At 46.3% G+C, this 18,866-nt stretch overlaps 1 protein-coding gene across 4 annotated transcripts in view; it reads left to right on the top strand.

Moving 5' to 3' along the window:
- LEF1 (lymphoid enhancer binding factor 1) overlaps positions 1-18,866 on the top strand; it is a 70,938-nt gene that overhangs the window by 25,722 nt on the left and 26,350 nt on the right. For all 4 annotated transcript variants that reach the window (XM_068136893.1, XM_068136890.1, XM_068136894.1 and 1 more), the window contains exon 4: positions 14,973-15,105. In XM_068136893.1, the coding sequence (XP_067992994.1) occupies positions 14,973-15,105 (133 nt within the window). The remainder of the gene's footprint in view (positions 1-14,972; positions 15,106-18,866) is intronic.

Here is an 18,866-nt window from a genome sequence, read left to right as displayed (position 1 = left end):
ATCCAGGTCTGCTCGGTTTGGCATCAGCCTGCCTGCAGCTGAGGAGTGCTGCAGAGCGAGCCCCACGCCTTGTGTACAGCCTGCAGAGAGCACTGAGGAATCGTGGCTCCAGCTCGAGAGACTGGACTGCAGTGGCCTGAGCAAAACAAAACAAAAAGCAAGCCCAGCCTGAGAAGCTCAGATGAACTTCTCTAGGTTGGTGAACAAAAGCAGGCTGGATGGACACAGCACTTGCATAGCCTCATTGAAGGAAGTATTCAAGACTGATCTCATTATCACAGATTCAGTATCTTCAACTCAGGGCTCCAAGTGCTTCACGCTCGAGTAACTTGGTACTACACTGACTTGCTTAAATTGCTCATGATGAGCTGCCCTGAGAAAGGCAAACCCCTACTCCACACTGCCACACCCCTTAAAATAAATACAAACAGACAAAAAAATACCCCAGCAATTCCACTCCTTTCTGTACAACTTCTGTACTCAGAAGGGAACCGATAATAAAGCTTTATTCCCCTTCTGTGCTCTCTTTTGCTGTCTTGTTTGTGTAAGGGAGGAAATTTTTCCTCCTGTTACCCTACCTGCAGCTTAATGATGTACTAATTTGAGACCATACTTCTGTTGTCCTCCTCTTTTTTTTCAGTCTCTGTACATGCATCTTGTCTAAGAGTGGTGGCACACAAGGACCCTCATCAATTAAGAGAAATTAAACAAGAACTAAAAACTCACCTGAATGCTTTATGTCCCCCAGTTGACAGTGATGGATTTGGCTTTAAAGTGGCTGGTATCTGGGCAGGGTGGTGGTAGGGATTGGGCAGTGTGCTGGGAACACAGGTAAGTATTTCCCTGCAAAAACACGAGGCCTCAAAGCTGCTTTTTTTATTACCTCCGGATTCTGCAAAGGGCTGGTTATCTCACGCTGCGAGCCAGCATGATCAAAGCCCCAGGAAAGGTCAGGCATTCCTCCAGGAGTGACACTCGGCTGCCGGCAGCACTCCTCCAGCCCACAGCTCCCACATCCCAGGCTGCCGCTCCGTGCTGAAATCCTTTATCTGCTTAACGAGTGAACCTACAGATTAGCCAGCCTGGCCTTGGCTTGGTGTCCACAGCACCTAACACCTGGCCTGGGTTTTATAAAGAAGAAAGATGCTTTGGTTTTTGGTGGTTTGGGTGGGGGGTTTTGGTGTTGGTTTTTTTTTCACAAAAAAAATAATTTTGTGGGGGTGGCAGCATTTCCTTCCTCAGACTTAGTGTGTGAGAGCTTGGTGCTGAGAAAAGCTGTGCTCCATCTCTGTGCTGCACTGAAGGAGCTGCTCTCCTCATGTTCTCAGCTCCTAATTTTGTGCAAGTGGTAAGTTCCCAAGTATTGGGCATATGAGACGTTGTCCATGGTATTTTCCATCGAGAGGATATTGTCTCACTGTTTTTATAGTCTGGCATTTAATTACTCGATTTGAGGTGGTTATCCCCTACATTTGTGTGTGGACGGGGAGGGTTGGGGAGGACAAGCAGAAGGAAGAGATGTCCGAGATGAACGAATTCATCTCCACCTTCACATATTAGATGCTGTATTTTTACATCTATGCTAGTTTGGTAATGTGATGGGTTGCACCCCTTGAGTCATGGTGATGTGGTTTCATTGCATGGCTCAGAGTCCTGTCTCTGGCTGTGGCTGGGGTCTGACTGTCCTGAGCCTGGTAGTTTGGTGTGGTGTTTCTGCCAGCTTTGTCTTCAGGCACAGGTGCTGAAACTACACGAAAGGCAGGGGGAACTTCTGCCTGCCTTCCACAATGTGATAGTGTCTTGGCTGTGACCCAGCACCTGTGAGATGGCAAAATCATGTTACCAGCCTGAAATTTAGGGTAATTTTTATTTTTAAATGAGGTTGCAATATCCTTCTCCTATAGGATAGGAGTGAGAGAGAACTAAATGTGCTTTCTCTCCAGCAGAATGTACTATTACATAGCACGAAAGGGGGAAATATTTGTTTTGCTTTGTGGGTTTTGTTGTTTGGGGGTTTTGGAAGAGAGCACTTGATTCCTCATTTAAGTGTCTAAAAGAGATGTCCCATAATCTATCTCCCAATCTGTTTCATGAATACAGATGCATTAAAAATTGACCTCATCCACAAATAAAGGCAGCAAACAGTGTGACTGGCTGTGGACATGCAGCCTCTCAAGCAAACAGAAAATGTGTGTAGGATCTGCAGAGGCCACAGCAAGAGTGCCTGTCTCTGCTGCCCAACCTCCAGATGGTTCTCAGATCCTAGAACATTGAGCTAAAAAGCATGCTCCCTGTGGAGGGGAGAGTGGAGGGTCTGGTCATGACTTCTGAAATACCACACTGGGAATGAGGAAAGAGTTTGCTGGTTCTGCTGGGAGCAGGGGGAAAGAGAGAGTGGGAAGGAACAGAAGGAAAAATAACAAGTGTTCTGCTGTGCATGGTTGCAGACCTTGACTGTGTTCCTGGTGTGTGCTGGCGGCTGAAGAGTTAGCCAGATTGAGAGTGTGGCCTACTGAGTTTGGCCAGTCCCAATTCTGGCTCCTTCCAGGGGTGTAGTAGTTTTGGGGTTCACTGCACTGCAGCAGGCTGTGTGCAACAGGCAGGTCTCATGTAGATACCTCATGTGTACACTCAAAAAAAAAAAAGGGGTTCTCAGGCCCTCTTGTCCATCCATCCTCTCAGCAGTGGAGGGAAGAGAGGGGCTGGATGCTTCCCTAAGCTCTCCTGGCATGAGGTAGTTTTTTTCTGCCTGGTAAATTGTTTGGTGCTGTTTTGCAGAGCCTAACACAGCTGTATTTCTTCCAAGTGCAGCCTTTATTGAAAGGAAAAGTATTAAGGAGGGACACAGCAATGATAAGAAATTGTCCAGCTCTTCCTCTGCCCTGCTTTGGCAGGGGGAGTTAATTGCACAGGGGAGCGCTAATTGCACGAAAAATCAAACTGTTGACAACGATGGGGTGATGGCAAATTTCGGAAGTGCCTCTCTAGTGAAATGGGGCATAACTCTCCTATAATGTTTGTTGAGTTTAGTAGGATTGAAATCTAATTGCAGTGACTCATTGCTACTAGCAAGGCTCTATGTGCAGCCATAAGCCCATCTGGAAGGGTGATTTACTGGAGGCTTGGGCAATCTGGCAATTTAGGCTCATTTTTTACAATGTTTAGACTTCAACCCATGTTATAAAGCACAGCCCAGGGGTTTTATGAGGATGTAGGTGCCTGCTGCACGAAACTTAGGTTGTGGGCTGGGTGTGGGGTGTGGATTTTGTTGTTTAGTTTTTTGGTTGGTTTGTTTGTTTGGTGTTTTTGCTTTTTTTGTTTGTTTTATTAAGAGTGGTTTTAAAATTTTTAAGGGCAACTCTTGAATGATGATGATGATGATGATAATAATAAAGATATGAAAACAAAAAAACCCTTCAAGTCTAGGAGCAGGCAGGAATATCCTATGCAGGATTCAAAAGGCATCACAAGCATTGTGCATACCAGCAACCGTTTTTTAAGCCCTGTGGCCAACTCGGGGAAGGAGCTTTAGTAGTCATAGACCAAATCAAGTGGGATGGGAAGGGGCAGTGTGAGCCCCATGTTTCTCCCTGTCTCCCCCCATCTTACAAGGTGCCCAGGCATGGAAGAGCCTTTGGGTCAGTGCCCAGGACAACCATGTGCCTGCATGGGTAGGGCCTTGAAAAATGAAAGAAATGCCAGATTTTGGGAAGCCTGAGGTTGCTGTGCAATAAAATGAGCCAAGCAGGGCCAGAAGGGTGCAGGCAGCTTTCCAAGGCTGAGCAGAGAGTGGTGGGGCAGAGGCAAGGATGTGTGGTGAATGTGGCTATAGCAATGTCAGAGAAGAGCCAATGCCACCAAGACTGGGAAAAACATCACGGGGTCCTGAGAACTCCCTGGGCTATGGGGGTGTACTTCAGCATCAACAGGCAGTTTTCAGAGGCTGATCTAGCCCCAGACCAAGTGTAGGAGAATTCCTCCAGGGCTCCTTCATTGGCATCTCTCTGCAGCTGGAGGCAAGGCTTGCTGTGATGTTGCTGTGTCTGCTTTTGTGGGAGAGAAGGAGAAATATTCTCTCAGTTGCCCTAGGAAACAGCAGGTACCAAGGTGGGGTGCTCCAAAATTTTTAAGTACCCCTTTTCCTTTCCTTTTCCCACTTCTCTTGCAAACAGGCTGGCAGCTTGCGCAGGTCCGTTGCAATTACAGAACTCCTCAGATCTGATCCATCCCCTCACCAGTAGTCCATGGCTGGGAGCCATTGGTCACTTTTGGTATCTTCTGAGATGCTATTTGGCAAACGAGTCTAAAACCACTCAGCATTTAGATCATGCATTGGTAGCTCAGTGCCAGCAGTGTTTTGCTGTGCAGTAGTTTACTGATACTGTTTAAAACAAGAGTCCAATAGAAACAGTTGGCATCAGTGGTTCAGGGCAAAAAGGTGTTTGCAGCCCTGCTCCTCTGTGCTCATGCCTTATTCGAGTCATTCTCTGCTCATCTGTGTGCTGTGATTTTTATATTTTTAGCTGCATATAAATATAATTTTAGAGCATGGCTTTGTTCCTCGCTGACCTGACGAACCCTTGTGGGACTGATCTATAAAACCAAAGTTTCTAGCTTTTCAACGCTTTTGTTTGTACTGAAATCATCTTGCACAATGTGGTAGAGACATAATTCCTGTTGTGACCTTCTACTGATGGTTCAAATAACCTGGCTAAGAGACATCCTGTTTCTGGAGGGCCCTGTTGCTTTAATTCCTGTTAAAATTGGTTTTGCCTTCTGTGGAACAGTAGTGCTGCAGAAATTAAGTACTTGCAAATGCGTTTTACCTCCAGATAAACGTTGCAGTTTGCATTTTCAATCCTAGTGAAGCTTTAGCAGTCTGCTACTTTTGGCCCTAATCATTTATACATTTGCAGGGATTTTTAATTTTTTAATTATTTAATTTTTTAAAAAAAACTTTAAAAATGAATATTTTATTTTAAGCCTTTGGACCATCTTGCCCACATCCAGTGACGGATGTCTAATGAGATGACTTTTACCTCCACTAAATGGTTATATTGTTTGCACTGATGTATGCTAAGACTTGATGCATTAAATCTTTGGTCATTAGCAGATGCCATTAGCAGAAAAGTCCAAATCACTTAGAGCTTGGACTTAAAGACTTTTCATTAAAACCTGAATTTGCATGTTATTGGATAAATCTGCTAATACGGTTTAGCTGGACTCAGGGAAGTTACTTGAAAACTTTTTCCAGTGTGTATGCAGGGTCAGCAGTGCCTGGAAGCCTTGAATTTGGGAAAAGTGGCCCCTCTGGTGCTTCCTTCATACCCTGAGCATCTTTCATTGTTCCCACCTGGCACTGCTTGCTCCCACCACCCTTAACACCAGGTACACAGCCTTGGCTGTTGACATCAGATTTTGAGCTGGTCTGCTCACTTCTGCTGGAAAATGTCCCTGAAATGGCTAAAATCCCTCACATCCTGGCCAAGCATGGGCAGCACTTCCTCCCACTGTGGAGCTGGAAGGGATCTGTCTCAGTGGCAATTTCCCCTCAGGAGCCTTTCAGCTCCAATGGCATGGTGGGGAGCAGGGCTTGCTGGGAGTAAGGACAGACTGAGGAGTCATCAATGTCATCAAATTCATTGCTCCTCCCTCTTCACATCCATTTCTATGTCTTTTTTTTTTCCAAAGCCAGATGAGGCAGGAGTACTTTGAAAAATGTCAGCTACGTTTGGCAGCATGGCCAGCACAGTCAGATGTCTGTTTTGCTAGAAGTAAGCACTTGCTGCCTAACCAAGCTCTAAGCTGCAAATTTGGGTATGGTGAAGAGAGGTTTTGGACATGTAAAGGTGTGTCAGGTGCTTGCACAGGTGCCCGAACCTTTGTCCTTATCTCCTACAAGACAGAGCTAAGATGTCTTTCCAATGCATGTTATACCCTCACATTTTCTCAACTGAGAATATTCAAGCACATCTTAAAAATTGCTACTCCAATAGGAGCCGCTCCATTTCTCAGTCCTCTGTGCCTCTGATGGTCTTTGTTATGGCATGTGGTGTTGAATAGGCTGCAACATAGAATTAGTGTATATACGTTTAACGGAGGTCCTGTTTCAAACACTTTTGGTCCACTGTTTGTGTGCAGTGCTGAAAGACATCTTCCTGTCACCAGGGTGCAGGATGGGTTTTTTTCTTGGTTCCCCCCAGGAGCCTGGGTCTGTATCCTGTGGGACATGAGAAGGCCAATGAGGAAAAGTCATCCCATCCTGTGACGCATGTTGTCTGCCAGAACAGGAGGCTGCAGTTGCACAGCCTGCTTTCACACAAAACTTGTATGTTTATATAGCAGATGGTGTTTTGCTTGCCTGAGCTGTTCCTGTGCTGGATTTAAGTGGGTGCTCAAGCATGCAGAGCAGTCCCCAATTTGAATATTGGACAGAAGTGCATCCTTTTGCCTGGAAGAGGCACATCAGCTCATGGGTCCGAGTACCCTGGAGAAAATGCCAGAGTTGTTGTGAGCAGAGATCCTGATAACCTTGAGGCAAGCAATACAAGCTTTTGTCTTTGTCTTAACACCAGACAGCTCTGGTGACATAAACCAGAGCAGGCTTGTCCCCAGGGAACAGCTGTGGGCAGCACAGGAGGTGATGCTGGAATTGGCTCCTGCATCTCCTCCCACCCAAAACCCCTGGAGCTTCCTGGAACATAGCACCACTACTGATCATGTCCCGGCGAGCTGCTAGGCAGTGGGCACCAATTCCTGTGATGTGCCATGGGCTTCATCTGATGGTTTAGGCCAGTGGTTCTTATCATTAAAGAAATTAATAAACCAGACCCCTGCGACTGACTCAGAGGCTTGAGTCCAGGCTTGCTAAAACATTGTGGTGCCTCTGCAGCCCTTGGTCAGTAAAGAACAGAAAGAGTTGTGGGTAGATCATGAAATGCTACTGGCTTGCGTGTGATAAGGATGTATCAGGCAGAAGCAGGAGTGCTGTGTCCCATGTGCCAGTGGTCCCATTTACCAGGTTTTGGGAGTGCTTATTGACCCTTGAGGTCTAGTGTTTGATTTGATGCTGGAGGCTGCCACTTGTTGTGTACAGGCTTCTGGGTGCATGCATTTACATCAGGGAATAAAGATTAAATGTTCAGGGCAATGTTAAACAGATCATTGCACGGGAACCGGAGCTTAAAATGAGCATCGGCTGGCAAATTGTGGGATGCTTACTGGCAATTAATTGGTATCAGACAGGACTCACTGCTGAATTTGGAGAACAAAATAAAACATTGCAAAATATTGTAACAGGGAAAGCTTTCCCTGTGAGCATGTGGCTTTGCTAGCAATTTTAATGCCCTGTCAGTTGTTAGTAGATAGTTTGAAAAGTAACGGGCTGTGCAAAACAAAGTGCAATCTGTGTATCTGTGAACTTGCAGTACCTGAAGAGAAATGGGCTTGTCCTCTCCCCATCGGAGCCTCACAAGCCCTGCCTGGCTCCCTGTGTGGTTCACCAGCGCTTCAGGTCTCCTGACAGCCTTCCTGAGCAGGCAAGAACAAACAAATTAAGAAGTCGCGGGAGAGAAGAAAATGGAGATAGCAGGGGATTTCTAATAAGCTATTTTAATACTGGGTGTGTTTTAATCACTTCACGGAAGTGCTTAATGAATACCTGAAATAAAGCCTGTTTCTGTCAGAGATTCAACACCCCTGTTTTTAAAGCTGTCTTGAGGGAGCTCAAATGTTTATTACAAATTTTCAGAAAAAAAACCCAAACCCTGTTACAGTTGTGTTCTATACAAATTTCCAAGATTGAAGGGGCTGTGCGTTGGGAGAGAAGTCAGAAAAAAACAAGACTGTAGACAAGCCATTAACACAGTGGTTTCTCACTAGCACTGCAATTAACCTGAATCCGGTTACTGATTGTAATCCATCTAGATAGATGCTGATCCCAGGCTTTATCAAATCGCATTTACTCTTTTCTTTGCAATTCTCCCCTGGCTGTTGTACTGAAGTTTTTAGTGTGTGCTGTCTCTTCAGTCTTCAGGCAGAGTGGTTTGCTCAAATTCCTCTTGCCTATCCTCACAGGCTGCCCTCATTTCCAGCCTAGACACCCTTTTCACTTCAGGTGCTGATCCTTGTGCCCACAGATGGTGGTACAGCACTGTCGGTTGTGGAGCTGCATTGTAGCCACAGTTGCTTGCTGTTGGACTTCCCAAAGAAAAAGGTGGTCTGGGCAGCCTCCTTTGCCTGCTGATGACGAAGTGACTTCTCCCCATCTCTTGCAGAGGCTCTCCTGGGATGCTGTGGCTCTGCAGTTGCCTGAGTAAGGGAAGCTTTAAATGACTGTAACTTTCTTGCTCTCCCTTTTCCTGGTTGCCAGGACTAAATAGAACTCAGTTATGTAGTGAAGCACTGAGTACAGTATGTTGGGAAGAGGACTTTTAGTGACCTCAGCAGGCCATCAGTTTACCTCTTCAGTGTGCAATTTTGATTCTAGTTTTGTTCTGAATAAGTGTTAGCAGTTGCAAAGTCACGAACCTTTGTATCAGAGTGGATGCATCATTTCGCTTTGCCTCCTAACTGTGGTGAATCCCTGGGGTGTCACCCACACTGTGAGCATGAAAGGTTAGGGTGATAAGTGGCCTCTGCTTGCTAAGTTGTGAAGCAGGCTAAAAAGACTTTGCCTTTTTAAATTTGGCTTTCATAGATCACAACAGTCCTAAGCCTCTGTTTCCTCTAAACTGAATATTCCTATGAGCATGCTTTCCCACCCTTGCTCCTTTTAGCTTCAGGTGACACTACAAGTAAGGTTACAAATCTGCCACCTCCATATCTGCTATGTCATTTTCCCAACTGAACCCTCTAATGATTGAAAAGGATTTTGAAAAGCGTAAAGTCTGTCAAAAGTCTACAACAAGATTGGCTTTGGACATAAAACTATTTGCTCTAAATAAATGGTTTGGGGACAGTGAACTGGGCTCCCGCTATATTGAGCTTGCTGCATCTCTGCAAAGTTGTCTGTGGGAAGGGATTGTACAATGGCTTCCAGGAAGGTGGCAAATTGTATTTGCAATTAGTCCTGGTGTTGATGAGCTTGTTTCACCTATGGGTAACAAGCTCTGGCCCAGACACTCTTAGCACCTCTTCTTCCCTCTCTGGTCCCTTGTAAAGCTTACCATGGTGAACCTGGACATGGGCCTGGTTTTGAGAGTGCTCCAAAACTACGTTCTTATTGGCCTTGCATTTTTATTACAATAGCTTATCAGCAAAGGCATAAATGCAGAGTTAACTTAGCCATTAAAATGCTATTTCTATGTTGAGAGGGCAACTGAAATGGCTATCCTCTGGGCTTGCTAAAACCTTCTGCCTAAGGATGGTTTCGGGGCTCTGGAAACTAGAAGTTAAACAGGCTAAAAAGGGGATGGATTTTCACTTCTCTCATCAGGTCAAGGCATCCTCAAATCTTCCAACAAATCATTGTTTGGGGGATAATTTTGGGGATAAGTTTGGGGATAATTGTTTTGTTGGGATTTTTTGAGGAGCTTCCTGTTGCTGTGTTTCCCCACGCATTTGACATTTGCTGTTAAAAACCTGAAGCCATGCTTTTGCAAAATGACCTATTCCTTCAGGAGTGGAAGGGAATGCGTGCATTTCTCCATCCTTAAGGTTTTTTTTCCACTGGCTTATTTTAGTCTGAATTGATAAGACCATCTGCTTGTGCCTATACCAAATGCACAACTTGTTGACAGGAGGTGAAAAGTAGACAGGCTGTGGCCCTTTCTGGCTTTTTAGAAGCAGCTTTGTGTTTAAAGAAAAGAGGAAAAACAAATCAAAACCCAACCTGGCACCTCTTTGGATGTTGACCCAGGGACACTTGGGCCTTGTGTGCATGGGCTCACTTTCTCGCTGTGGTCTGCTAGCCTCCCTGCCCGTCTCTGACCTCCTTTGTAGATGTGTGTCCTTTGAAGGGTCGTTAATTTAATATCTTTCTCTGTGCAGCAGCTGGAACAAATGGTCCCTGCAGCTCCAGCAGGAGCTGCCAGCCGCCTGCCTCGCCTGGCGCTGACCTACAGGCATTTTTGCCATGGCTGTCTCAGGCTTTTTATAGTTTTTGCACACTTGTTGCACACAGGATACCTTACAGGTGCAGGCACTCACTGAAGCAGTAGCTAGCTCTTTGGGAAGGCCTTGGGGTTTATCTTTTTCTGGTCATCCTGGTTTTCTTCAGAAGCATTTCAAGAACAAGGGAAATTTCCTGGATTCAGATGGAATCTGAGAGGGAGCTCATTGGGGATTAATTTAAATTGTCTCAAAGGGTACTCCTTGGAGGAAAGGACAGGCACAGGTTCAAAATGGCGAGTAATTCTGTGAATCTGGGTATGGCATTGCCACCTGACAAGAGCTGTGCCAGTGCCATGGACAGGGAATTTCTTTGCCCCATTCTTCCTCTGCCCAGGATGCCTGAGTGTGGGTCAACCCGTACCATAATGACTGCTGTTTGCAAGGGAAGCGTTTGCTGTTGTGATGATTTGGGCAGTTGTTCCTGCATTACTTTAACACAGCAATAGTTTTAAACCAGTGTGCAGCGCACAGCGAAGCTCCTGCTGGGATAATGCTTACTGCTGGGTCAGAGTCTTCTTCCCCCTGAGCGCTTACCCTTTGCCCACCAACATTTTATGAGGGATTTTGGTTTTTTTCAGGTCAGTTGTAAAACCAAGGAGTAGTTTCATCCTAGCCTTAACTGGCCAAATAATTCAGCTCCTGCTGTTTCCAGTATATGTATATTCTCCTAGCCTTGCCTGTTTGCCCTGTTGGTGTCCCTTCAGGGAACCATCCCCTGCCTGCACTGCCTCACTTCACCTGAGCACATGCCTGGGAGGATTCAAAGATACTGACTGTGAAGACCAAGTTGATGAGAAAATGTCCAAGAAGCAGAAGTGCCCTGGGGAGGGCCAGGGAGAGAGAGGTGCCTTGAGTCCAAGGAAAATTCTCAGAGGATGTGACTGTGCTGCAAGACTGCAGCTTTAGTGGACGAGTGACCTCCGTGAAAGAGGCTACCAAGGTTTAGTCAAACAGGAGTGAGTGTCCCTTTGAGCTGGGTCCTGTGGGGCACAGCTGGATGTCCTCAGGCCAATGAGAATGGGTGACCCCTTTGCCATTAAACTTTAACCTTTGTAACAGGTTGTGCTGCAAGCATGACAAGATGCTTTAAAGTATTATGGAAGGCCTTCAGGTTTGTAAACCACAGGTCCTCATTTGTAGTTGTTTTTTCTCTTTTTTTCCAGATTGCAGATCTTGGCATAGGCTGTACATTCAATTTCCTTTACTCTCCACATTGTGTAAAGAAGCTTAGGCTCACAGTTTAATGAAGAGAACCAAACTAATGTGGTGTGGTAGTACACCATATGCATGCATCAGAGCTGTGTTAGGAACCATTTCAACAAACATCCAACTTGAGATTGTCTTGGAAATAAGATTTGCATCCTTATCTGCTTTAGTGTGTTCCTAGAAGCTGCTTAACTACCAACTTGCACCAAAATACTGTGTTTTGGTGGGTGGATCAGGTGTAATTTATGTAGTGAAATATTGAAGAACCTCATGCAGGACAATGGGCAATTTTGCAATGGTCTCATGGAAAGTATGTGGACTTACCAGCTTTTGCAGGAGATTTTGAGGAGAAAAGGTGCTCTATGAACCATGTCTATATTAGATGTAAATGTCACCAGTGTGCTGGGGAGAGCTGTGGTGATTGCTGGCTTGGTTAGCTGGTGCTGAGGGAAGCATGAGGGTCCAAGTTCACCCTTCATGCATTGACCCAGATGAGTGGTCCCTGGGTTCAGGTCTCTGTCAAGTGTTTCTGCAGCTGTATGCACCATCTTCATAGGATTTGGGGAGATAAACATAGTAGGGATGGCATGTTTGTGGGAGAAGGAGGAAGCCTGTGGGCAAAGACTCTGGGCTGTGGTAGGAGGAGTGTAATCAGCACTGTCTTGTACATCAGCATGAGGTAGGATTTTGGCCCTGAGAAGCCTTTGGGCCAGTAATGTCCACTGGAGCAGTAGGCAGTGGAAGAAGCTTCTGTGTTATCATCATGACAACATGAGGGAAAAGGGTACAGGCCAGCATCCAACATCTGTAGGACTAGCCCTGGGACTCATGGGGCCAACGTGGTCCTCTAGCCCTGGGATTCATGGGGCCAATATGCTTCTCCCCTTGCCCCAGGGTAGGAGTTGAGAAGGCAGTGAGAGGGTCATCCAGGTCTGCATAGGAGGCTGGTCTCCTGCCCTGGAAGCTGAGTGGGACGAGGGCCCAGATAACCCATCTGGGTTGCCTTGTGGAGCAGAATCTGTAGCAGAACTGATTTAGTCTGTAGGGCTTTTGGACAATGTGTCATCAGGCCTTTCTCATCCTGGTTTTGCTTTGCACGTGTCATTGTGTGTTTTCTCCCTGCCACTCACTGTGGTCATCTCGGCAGGAACGGAGGGAGCGGGCCTGTGTCCACCACGCCCCAGTCTGGTGACAGACCTGGGTTGCCCAGGAGGATTTAGCTCCCTAGGTCCAAAGTGGTGTGGGCCAGGTGGGCCGGAGAGCTTTTTATTATTGTTGCTATTTATTTATTTCCCCCAGTTTCTGGCTCTGAAGACCCCCAAATGCTCTTAAGGGAGATACAGCCCGTTTATATGTTAATTTTAAGTCTGCTGACAAGCGGTTTGCTTTTCTCCTGACTTCTCACGGTTCCTTTGCCCATTGAAAGCCACTGCCGTGGGCTTAGGGGATAAGGTGCCGAGAATTAGAAAATAAAATAAAATCTGCAGGATGCTGGAGAGAGAGGCGGCACGGGGATTGGCTTGCTTGGAAGTACAAACGGGCGATTTCTGAACGCAAGGAATCCTGATACCGGGGGCGTGCATGACAATTACATCCAGCATAATACAAAATGTTAATTACTAAATTTGGAGAAATTAATGCTGATTAGCAGCTGCGTGTGTGTGTGACCCAAATACATCTACTGCTTGATCTTTATTCATCATGCACACTTTGTTGTTGATAAAGTAATTGTTGAACGGTGGGCTGGCCTTGCAAGTCTCAGCTAAAGACTCGGGCCTGATTTGCAATTTGTTGGCATCTGGGTTTTGCTAAATTTATACAAACAAGGGAGATGAATAAGCTACCCCCTTTACGACTCAACTCATAGGTATTATTGAGAATTCATATTGCTTTTGTTATTTGGTCACAAAAATGGACCTAATGCTTGTTGTGTTTCAAACACCTACTAGCGCTGCTTTCTCTCCATCTTGCGAAATATAAGACAAGGCCGAAGCTTAAATTAAAATCCTCAGGTTCTTATCTCTTTCCCACAGGAAAGCAAATCTGTGTTGAAAACCGTAAAATTAAGAGGAGAGCAAGGATAGCATAATTTAGCAAAAATTCATGGCACCAGATTCTGAGCTATATGACTGGAGGGATAGGTCAGACATTAAGAAGATACTGCCTACTAATGCAAGTTCCTTAAGGTGGTGCTCTGGAAACAAGACAAGCAGAAAACACTGTACTGGTTCCCATTTGCTCCCTTTCCTCTACTCCTACCAGCCTTAACAATAAATTTGGTTGTCCATTTAACAACCCTTCTGCTTCCAGAGGACCAGAGAAATCCTGGATTTGTATTTGGAGTATTGTCCTAACATCTATTTATGCTAGGATTTCAATAGTGAACTCAAAGAGAATTAACTGGACTCTTGAATTATTTTGTGTTTACAATCCACTATATTTGACAGGCTACCTTCGCTGTATTTGACAGGCTACCCTTGGTGAGTTTTATCAGCATTTCTGTCTGAAGGACAGGGGTTTTGATTGCCTCTGTTAAAAAAAAAATAATTATTGAAAACCTGTTTGTGCCATAGATATATTTGCTAAGTGGCAGGGTGAAGTGACGAGGTAAAAAGGAGAAGCTCCCATTACGTGCTGGTATCATTGCTGCAGCTCATCCTGCCATGGGAAGGGCAGCCCTGTGTTTCAAGCAGCTTTAATACAGCAGTGTTTCATTGGGATTAATAAATCCTATTGTCTTGCAGCTTCCATACAAGAATGTGATTTTGGGTGATGTCCGTTCACTACACCAAGTGCCCCCTCCTCTGCACTTCTGTGGGAAGTGCAGATGGGAACTGTGTGGACATTCCCTTGTGACATCCATTTCAGGACCCTCTCAGGCACTTGCAGCACTCTGATGGCTTGATGTGGCAAGAAGCTTCACAGCTGTCCTTGGGCAAAGTCTCCTTCCTGAATGGCCCCTCTGAGAGGCCACTGCCAACCTCTTATATATGAAATTAGGCTTTAAGGGTGGGTTTTCAGTTATCTGCTGCACAGACTGAGATATTTCAAACAGTTTGTAAGGACAAAAATCTGCTGTACCCTCTGGCAATGGCAGGGGCTTGTCCCCACTGTGCTGTGCCACAGCTGTGCAGGAGAACAATGGAAGAGTGAAGCTGAAGAAGCTTGTGTTGCTCTTAAGGCTGGAGATGTGGCAAACCTACACTTTAATCCCTTTTTTAATGCTTATATAGTAACCAAAATGTTTTCTCAGCTCTTCTGCTGGGTCTGCTGTGCTTCGGTGGTAGTCGTTGGTCCACAGTGTGTGTCTGCTTGGCATGGTGCTCCTTCTACCCTGCAGGTCTCCAGCTGCCACATCCCTGGCTTTGTTTCCATGTCCCCCAAATGCGTTTCCTCCTGCTCCCAGTCCACATCCATTTCCCTGCATTTCCTCAATGCCCACATCACTCCTCAGGCAACAGTGGTTCAAGGATGCTGATTCAAGCAACGGATCTAGTTACACCCCAGTGTAATTCTGTCCATTCATCCCCTCCTTGCAGTAACATAAATATGTAAAAATTTCCTTTTGGAAGTGTCTTTTTTATTATTATTATTTGCAATGCAGAAGCCCCACCTCGCTGACAACTAATTGAATGTCTTTTCTTCTCTTGCAGTCAAACAAGGTGCCAGTGGTACAACCTTCTCATGCGGTTCACCCCCTCACCCCTCTTATCACCTACAGCGATGAGCACTTTTCCCCAGGGTCACACCCATCTCACATCCCCTCTGACGTCAGCTCCAAACAAGGTAAGCCTGTCACCTCCCAGCACAGTGTGAGGATGCAGAGTGGTCCCCGTGCCCCCCTGCTTCTGGCAGAGCTTTATTTGTCATATTTTGGAGAGGGGGTTCCAGATGTGCATGCCTGCTTTCAGAGACAGTAATTCTGCCACGATGTTGATATTTAACTTGGCTGTTTAAGTCTTCATGCTCTTTCTAATGTGATAATTCAGGCTTGCCTAACTCGTCAGAATCTTTCAAAATCTCAGTAAGCAGCAGCCAGTCCTCACCATCCCCTCTGGTGCCTGAGGCTTGCAGCATGCAGATGCAGAAGTGGCAACCATCCCTCACCTTCCTGAAAACAAGGGAAGAGCACTTCAGCAGTGGTGTTATTGAAACCTTCCTTTTTCCCCTGTACTCAAAATTGTATTTCATGTCCCTGTATTCTGGCTGTCCAAAATCCTCCTTATCTCAGTTGGCATAACTGAGGCGTAGCCCCTAAAATACAGTTTTGAGCCTGCACGAGTTAAGGCTTTGCAAACATGACATTTTTTAACCTTCTTGTGCCTGCTGCAGAAAGAATTGGTTTAGAGCAGAAAGAATTGGTTTAGATATCCAAATCATGGGTGTCAGTTTTCTCTGTGCCTCTATGACTTCTTAAACAAACCAGAAAAAGCCTCCCCAGATCCTCATCTGGGAGAGTGTTAGCTCAGCACTGCTCCAGGTCAGTTTGTGGGCCTCTGGGGGAGCTCTGAAAACCTCTAAGGTTCTGAGCCCAGTCTGCACCAAGAACTCCCACCCAGTGCACCCACGGGTTCCTGCAGGGAGTGTACTTGCTTGCACTGCAGTGCAGAAGCTGTGGGGGGATATCATGGCTGTCAGGGAGCTGCAACAGGAGGACTGTCCCTGGCTGGCACAAGTCTGAGCTGGGTTTTGGGGAAATGCCTGAAGACGAGAAGCCTGCGTGGGAGAACTGGTGGTGAGGAGGGAAGGAGAGGGAGTAGAGGGTTTGTGAAGACATTGGCTGTAGTCAGGTTGTCTGTGCGTGGGCGTGAAGTCTGTCAGTGCTGGGACTGGTCCTGGAGGGTGCCTCTCCCTGCCTCTTCCTGCACTCATGTGTCTCGCCACGTGGCGTGACATGTAGCTAACAAGATCGTGAAGCTTTCCTTGGGCACACATCCACGTGCACAGCTGTCCCAGTTATCTGCAGAGGTGTCTACCCACCATTGTTCAGGGAGCCAAGGCTTTTTAGTTCTGATTTTCCCGGAATGCCTGATTTTTATTTAGGCCTTGCTACAGAGGTAATAGCATGGGCTACATCCAGAAAATACCATAACCCTGTGCCTCCCCATGGGTTTTGATGTTGGTTTTTAGTTGATGGTTAGTGGATGGTTGGGTTTTTTTCGGGGGAGGAGGAATATGAAAAACACTCTACCTGGAAAGCTTGATCTGTAAATACATGTCCAATATCTTTGTCAGAGTTAGAAGAAGCAGATGGAGACCTCTTATCATTATTTGTCTTCCTCCTTTGCATCAGTGCCCAGGAGAAGGATATTCATGCTTGGTCCTTAAAATCCCAGGGGTGCTGCTGGTCAGAAAATGGGATTTTCACCTTTTGCCTAAGCTGGCTGCAAGGGCTAGGGCACACTCCACTGCTGCAGTTCAAGTCACAGAATCGCAGAATTAACCAGGTTGGGAAAGGCCTTTGAGATCATCGAGTCCAACCTATCACCCAACACCATCTAATCAACTAAACCATGGCACCAAGTGCCTCATCCAGTCTTACGTTAAGCACTTCCAGTGATGGTGACTCCACCACCACCCTGGACAGCCCATTCCAATGGCGAAGAACTTCTTCCTAACATCCAGCCTAAACCTCCTCTGGCACAGCTTGAGACTGTGTCCTCTTGTTCTGGTTCTGGTTGCCTGGGAGAAGAGACCAGCCCCCACCTGGCTACAACCTCCCTTCAGGGAGTTGTAGAGAGCAATAAGGTCTCCCCTGAGCCTCCTCTTCTCCAGGCTAAACAACCCCAGCTCCCTCAGCTGCTCCTAATAGGGCTTGTTCTCCAGAGTTCTTGAGCTCAAGAGGTTTTCATTTACTTCATGGTATGTTTGCCCTTTTGCACCCCAGTTCTTCGCAGTTACCTCTAGTTTATTTTTGTACTCCCATCCTGCAAAACCAAACTGAAACACATCTGGTTTGCTGTTTCTGCTGCCCCACCTCCCTTTTGCCTCTTCTCACCCTCTCCCCTGTCCAGCCTTCTTGCAACCCACCACTCATGTCCTTGTCCCCAAGCACAAGCCTAGCAAAGGGCTCTGCATGAGGGTGGCCAAAGGCATTACTGGCACAGAGCTCATGCTCCTGCAGTCTTCTTGAACAGGCTCTCAATCCCTTTGCTCTGCATCTGGCAAAGATGGGGATGGATAACACAGGCTGGAGACTTCTGCTTTTGGCTGTGACAGTCTGCTTGATGTGTGTGGTCTTTCCATACTCCCCGATTCAGCGCCACAGGCGTGTGGGAGCAGCCCCAGTGAAGTGGCCCATGCAGTTGCTACAAAGAGAGGACTTTTTTTCCCCCTCAGGTCCTCTGCCAAACGCCTCCGACCATTGTTTCTGTCCTCGCCTCCCACCGTGGGTCTGGAATGAGGCACTGCCCCAATGCCCCAGCCCTGATGTTAGGGTGCCCTCCTCCTGCCAAATTCTCCCACTGAGGGAGTCCACAGCTGTGGGCCCACAGCACTGCCTCTTGCACCCCAGGCACTATGAGATGGACACATAACCACCACCTTGTTAAACACAAGTCTTTTATGTTCTTAACCCTCTTGTGAACAAGAATTTACTTTGAAGAGCACTGGATGCACAGTAGCTGTGCATGTTCTTGCTGGGCATTAGGTAGCTGGCAGCCTCCCTATAAGGGATCAACAGTTTTGGAATACTGACAATGACTGTGTGTTAGTGCAGAGAGAGCAGTGTCATCTCCATGGATCAGAAACATGGATTTTGGGAAGGAGTAGCCTGGCTCCTTGAGCATAATCTGATAAAGGAGAGGCAGTGTGTCATCACTCCCAGGCTCATCCTCCATCACCAGAGATGTGAGATGAGATGCTTGTCTTATTTTTTTCACTCTAGTTTTTTATTTTAACTGTTCTGAAAGAGCATTTCTTCTCACTTAAAAATCCTGGGATGCATAAAATGTTCCCTCTCTTTTCAGCCACCAGCTGGTTTGCACTGCTGGCCAGGAATTTGATCTTCACTCAGGTTATCATCCCAAGTCTGGAAATCTAGGTTTTTTGAGACACTAACACCATCAGCATTGTTTTCCATCCTTTCTTGTACACAATCCTGAAATACATTCCTCAAATCTTGTAATTAAATTCCTAAGATTTACATACAAACTGGGGGGGGGGGAGAGGGGAATAAATCAGTAGCATCAATCTATAAATCGAGTCTCAAGGTACCACACACTCAGTCCTGGACCTTCAGAGTGTCACCACATAAATATTTCATACCTTTTTAAAGCAGCTGATTTAACATGTGAAGTAGACTTAACAATTCCTTCTGCTTCAGCCCCCTCTTCCCCAAACACATTTAAATAAACCAATGTCTTTGTGGCCTCTCTAACCATAATTCCATGTCTCCTGAGGGCACAAGGTTTAGGTGAAGAATGGAGACCACAGACCCTTTTGGGACAAGGATTAGCTTTAATCTTGAGGTGATTCTTGCAGTCATAGGACTCTGCATTCTGGGGAATGTGAGCTGATGGATCATTCCTGATGGGACTCTTATTTTT

The sequence above is a fragment of the Melanerpes formicivorus genome, unplaced genomic scaffold (genome assembly GCF_026170545.1).
Source record: "Melanerpes formicivorus ecotype bairdi unplaced genomic scaffold, bMelFor1.0.p_v2 SCAF_4, whole genome shotgun sequence".
In the NCBI taxonomy this organism is placed as follows: domain Eukaryota; kingdom Metazoa; phylum Chordata; class Aves; order Piciformes; family Picidae; genus Melanerpes; species Melanerpes formicivorus.
This window is presented reverse-complemented; position numbering and strand designations above follow the sequence as displayed.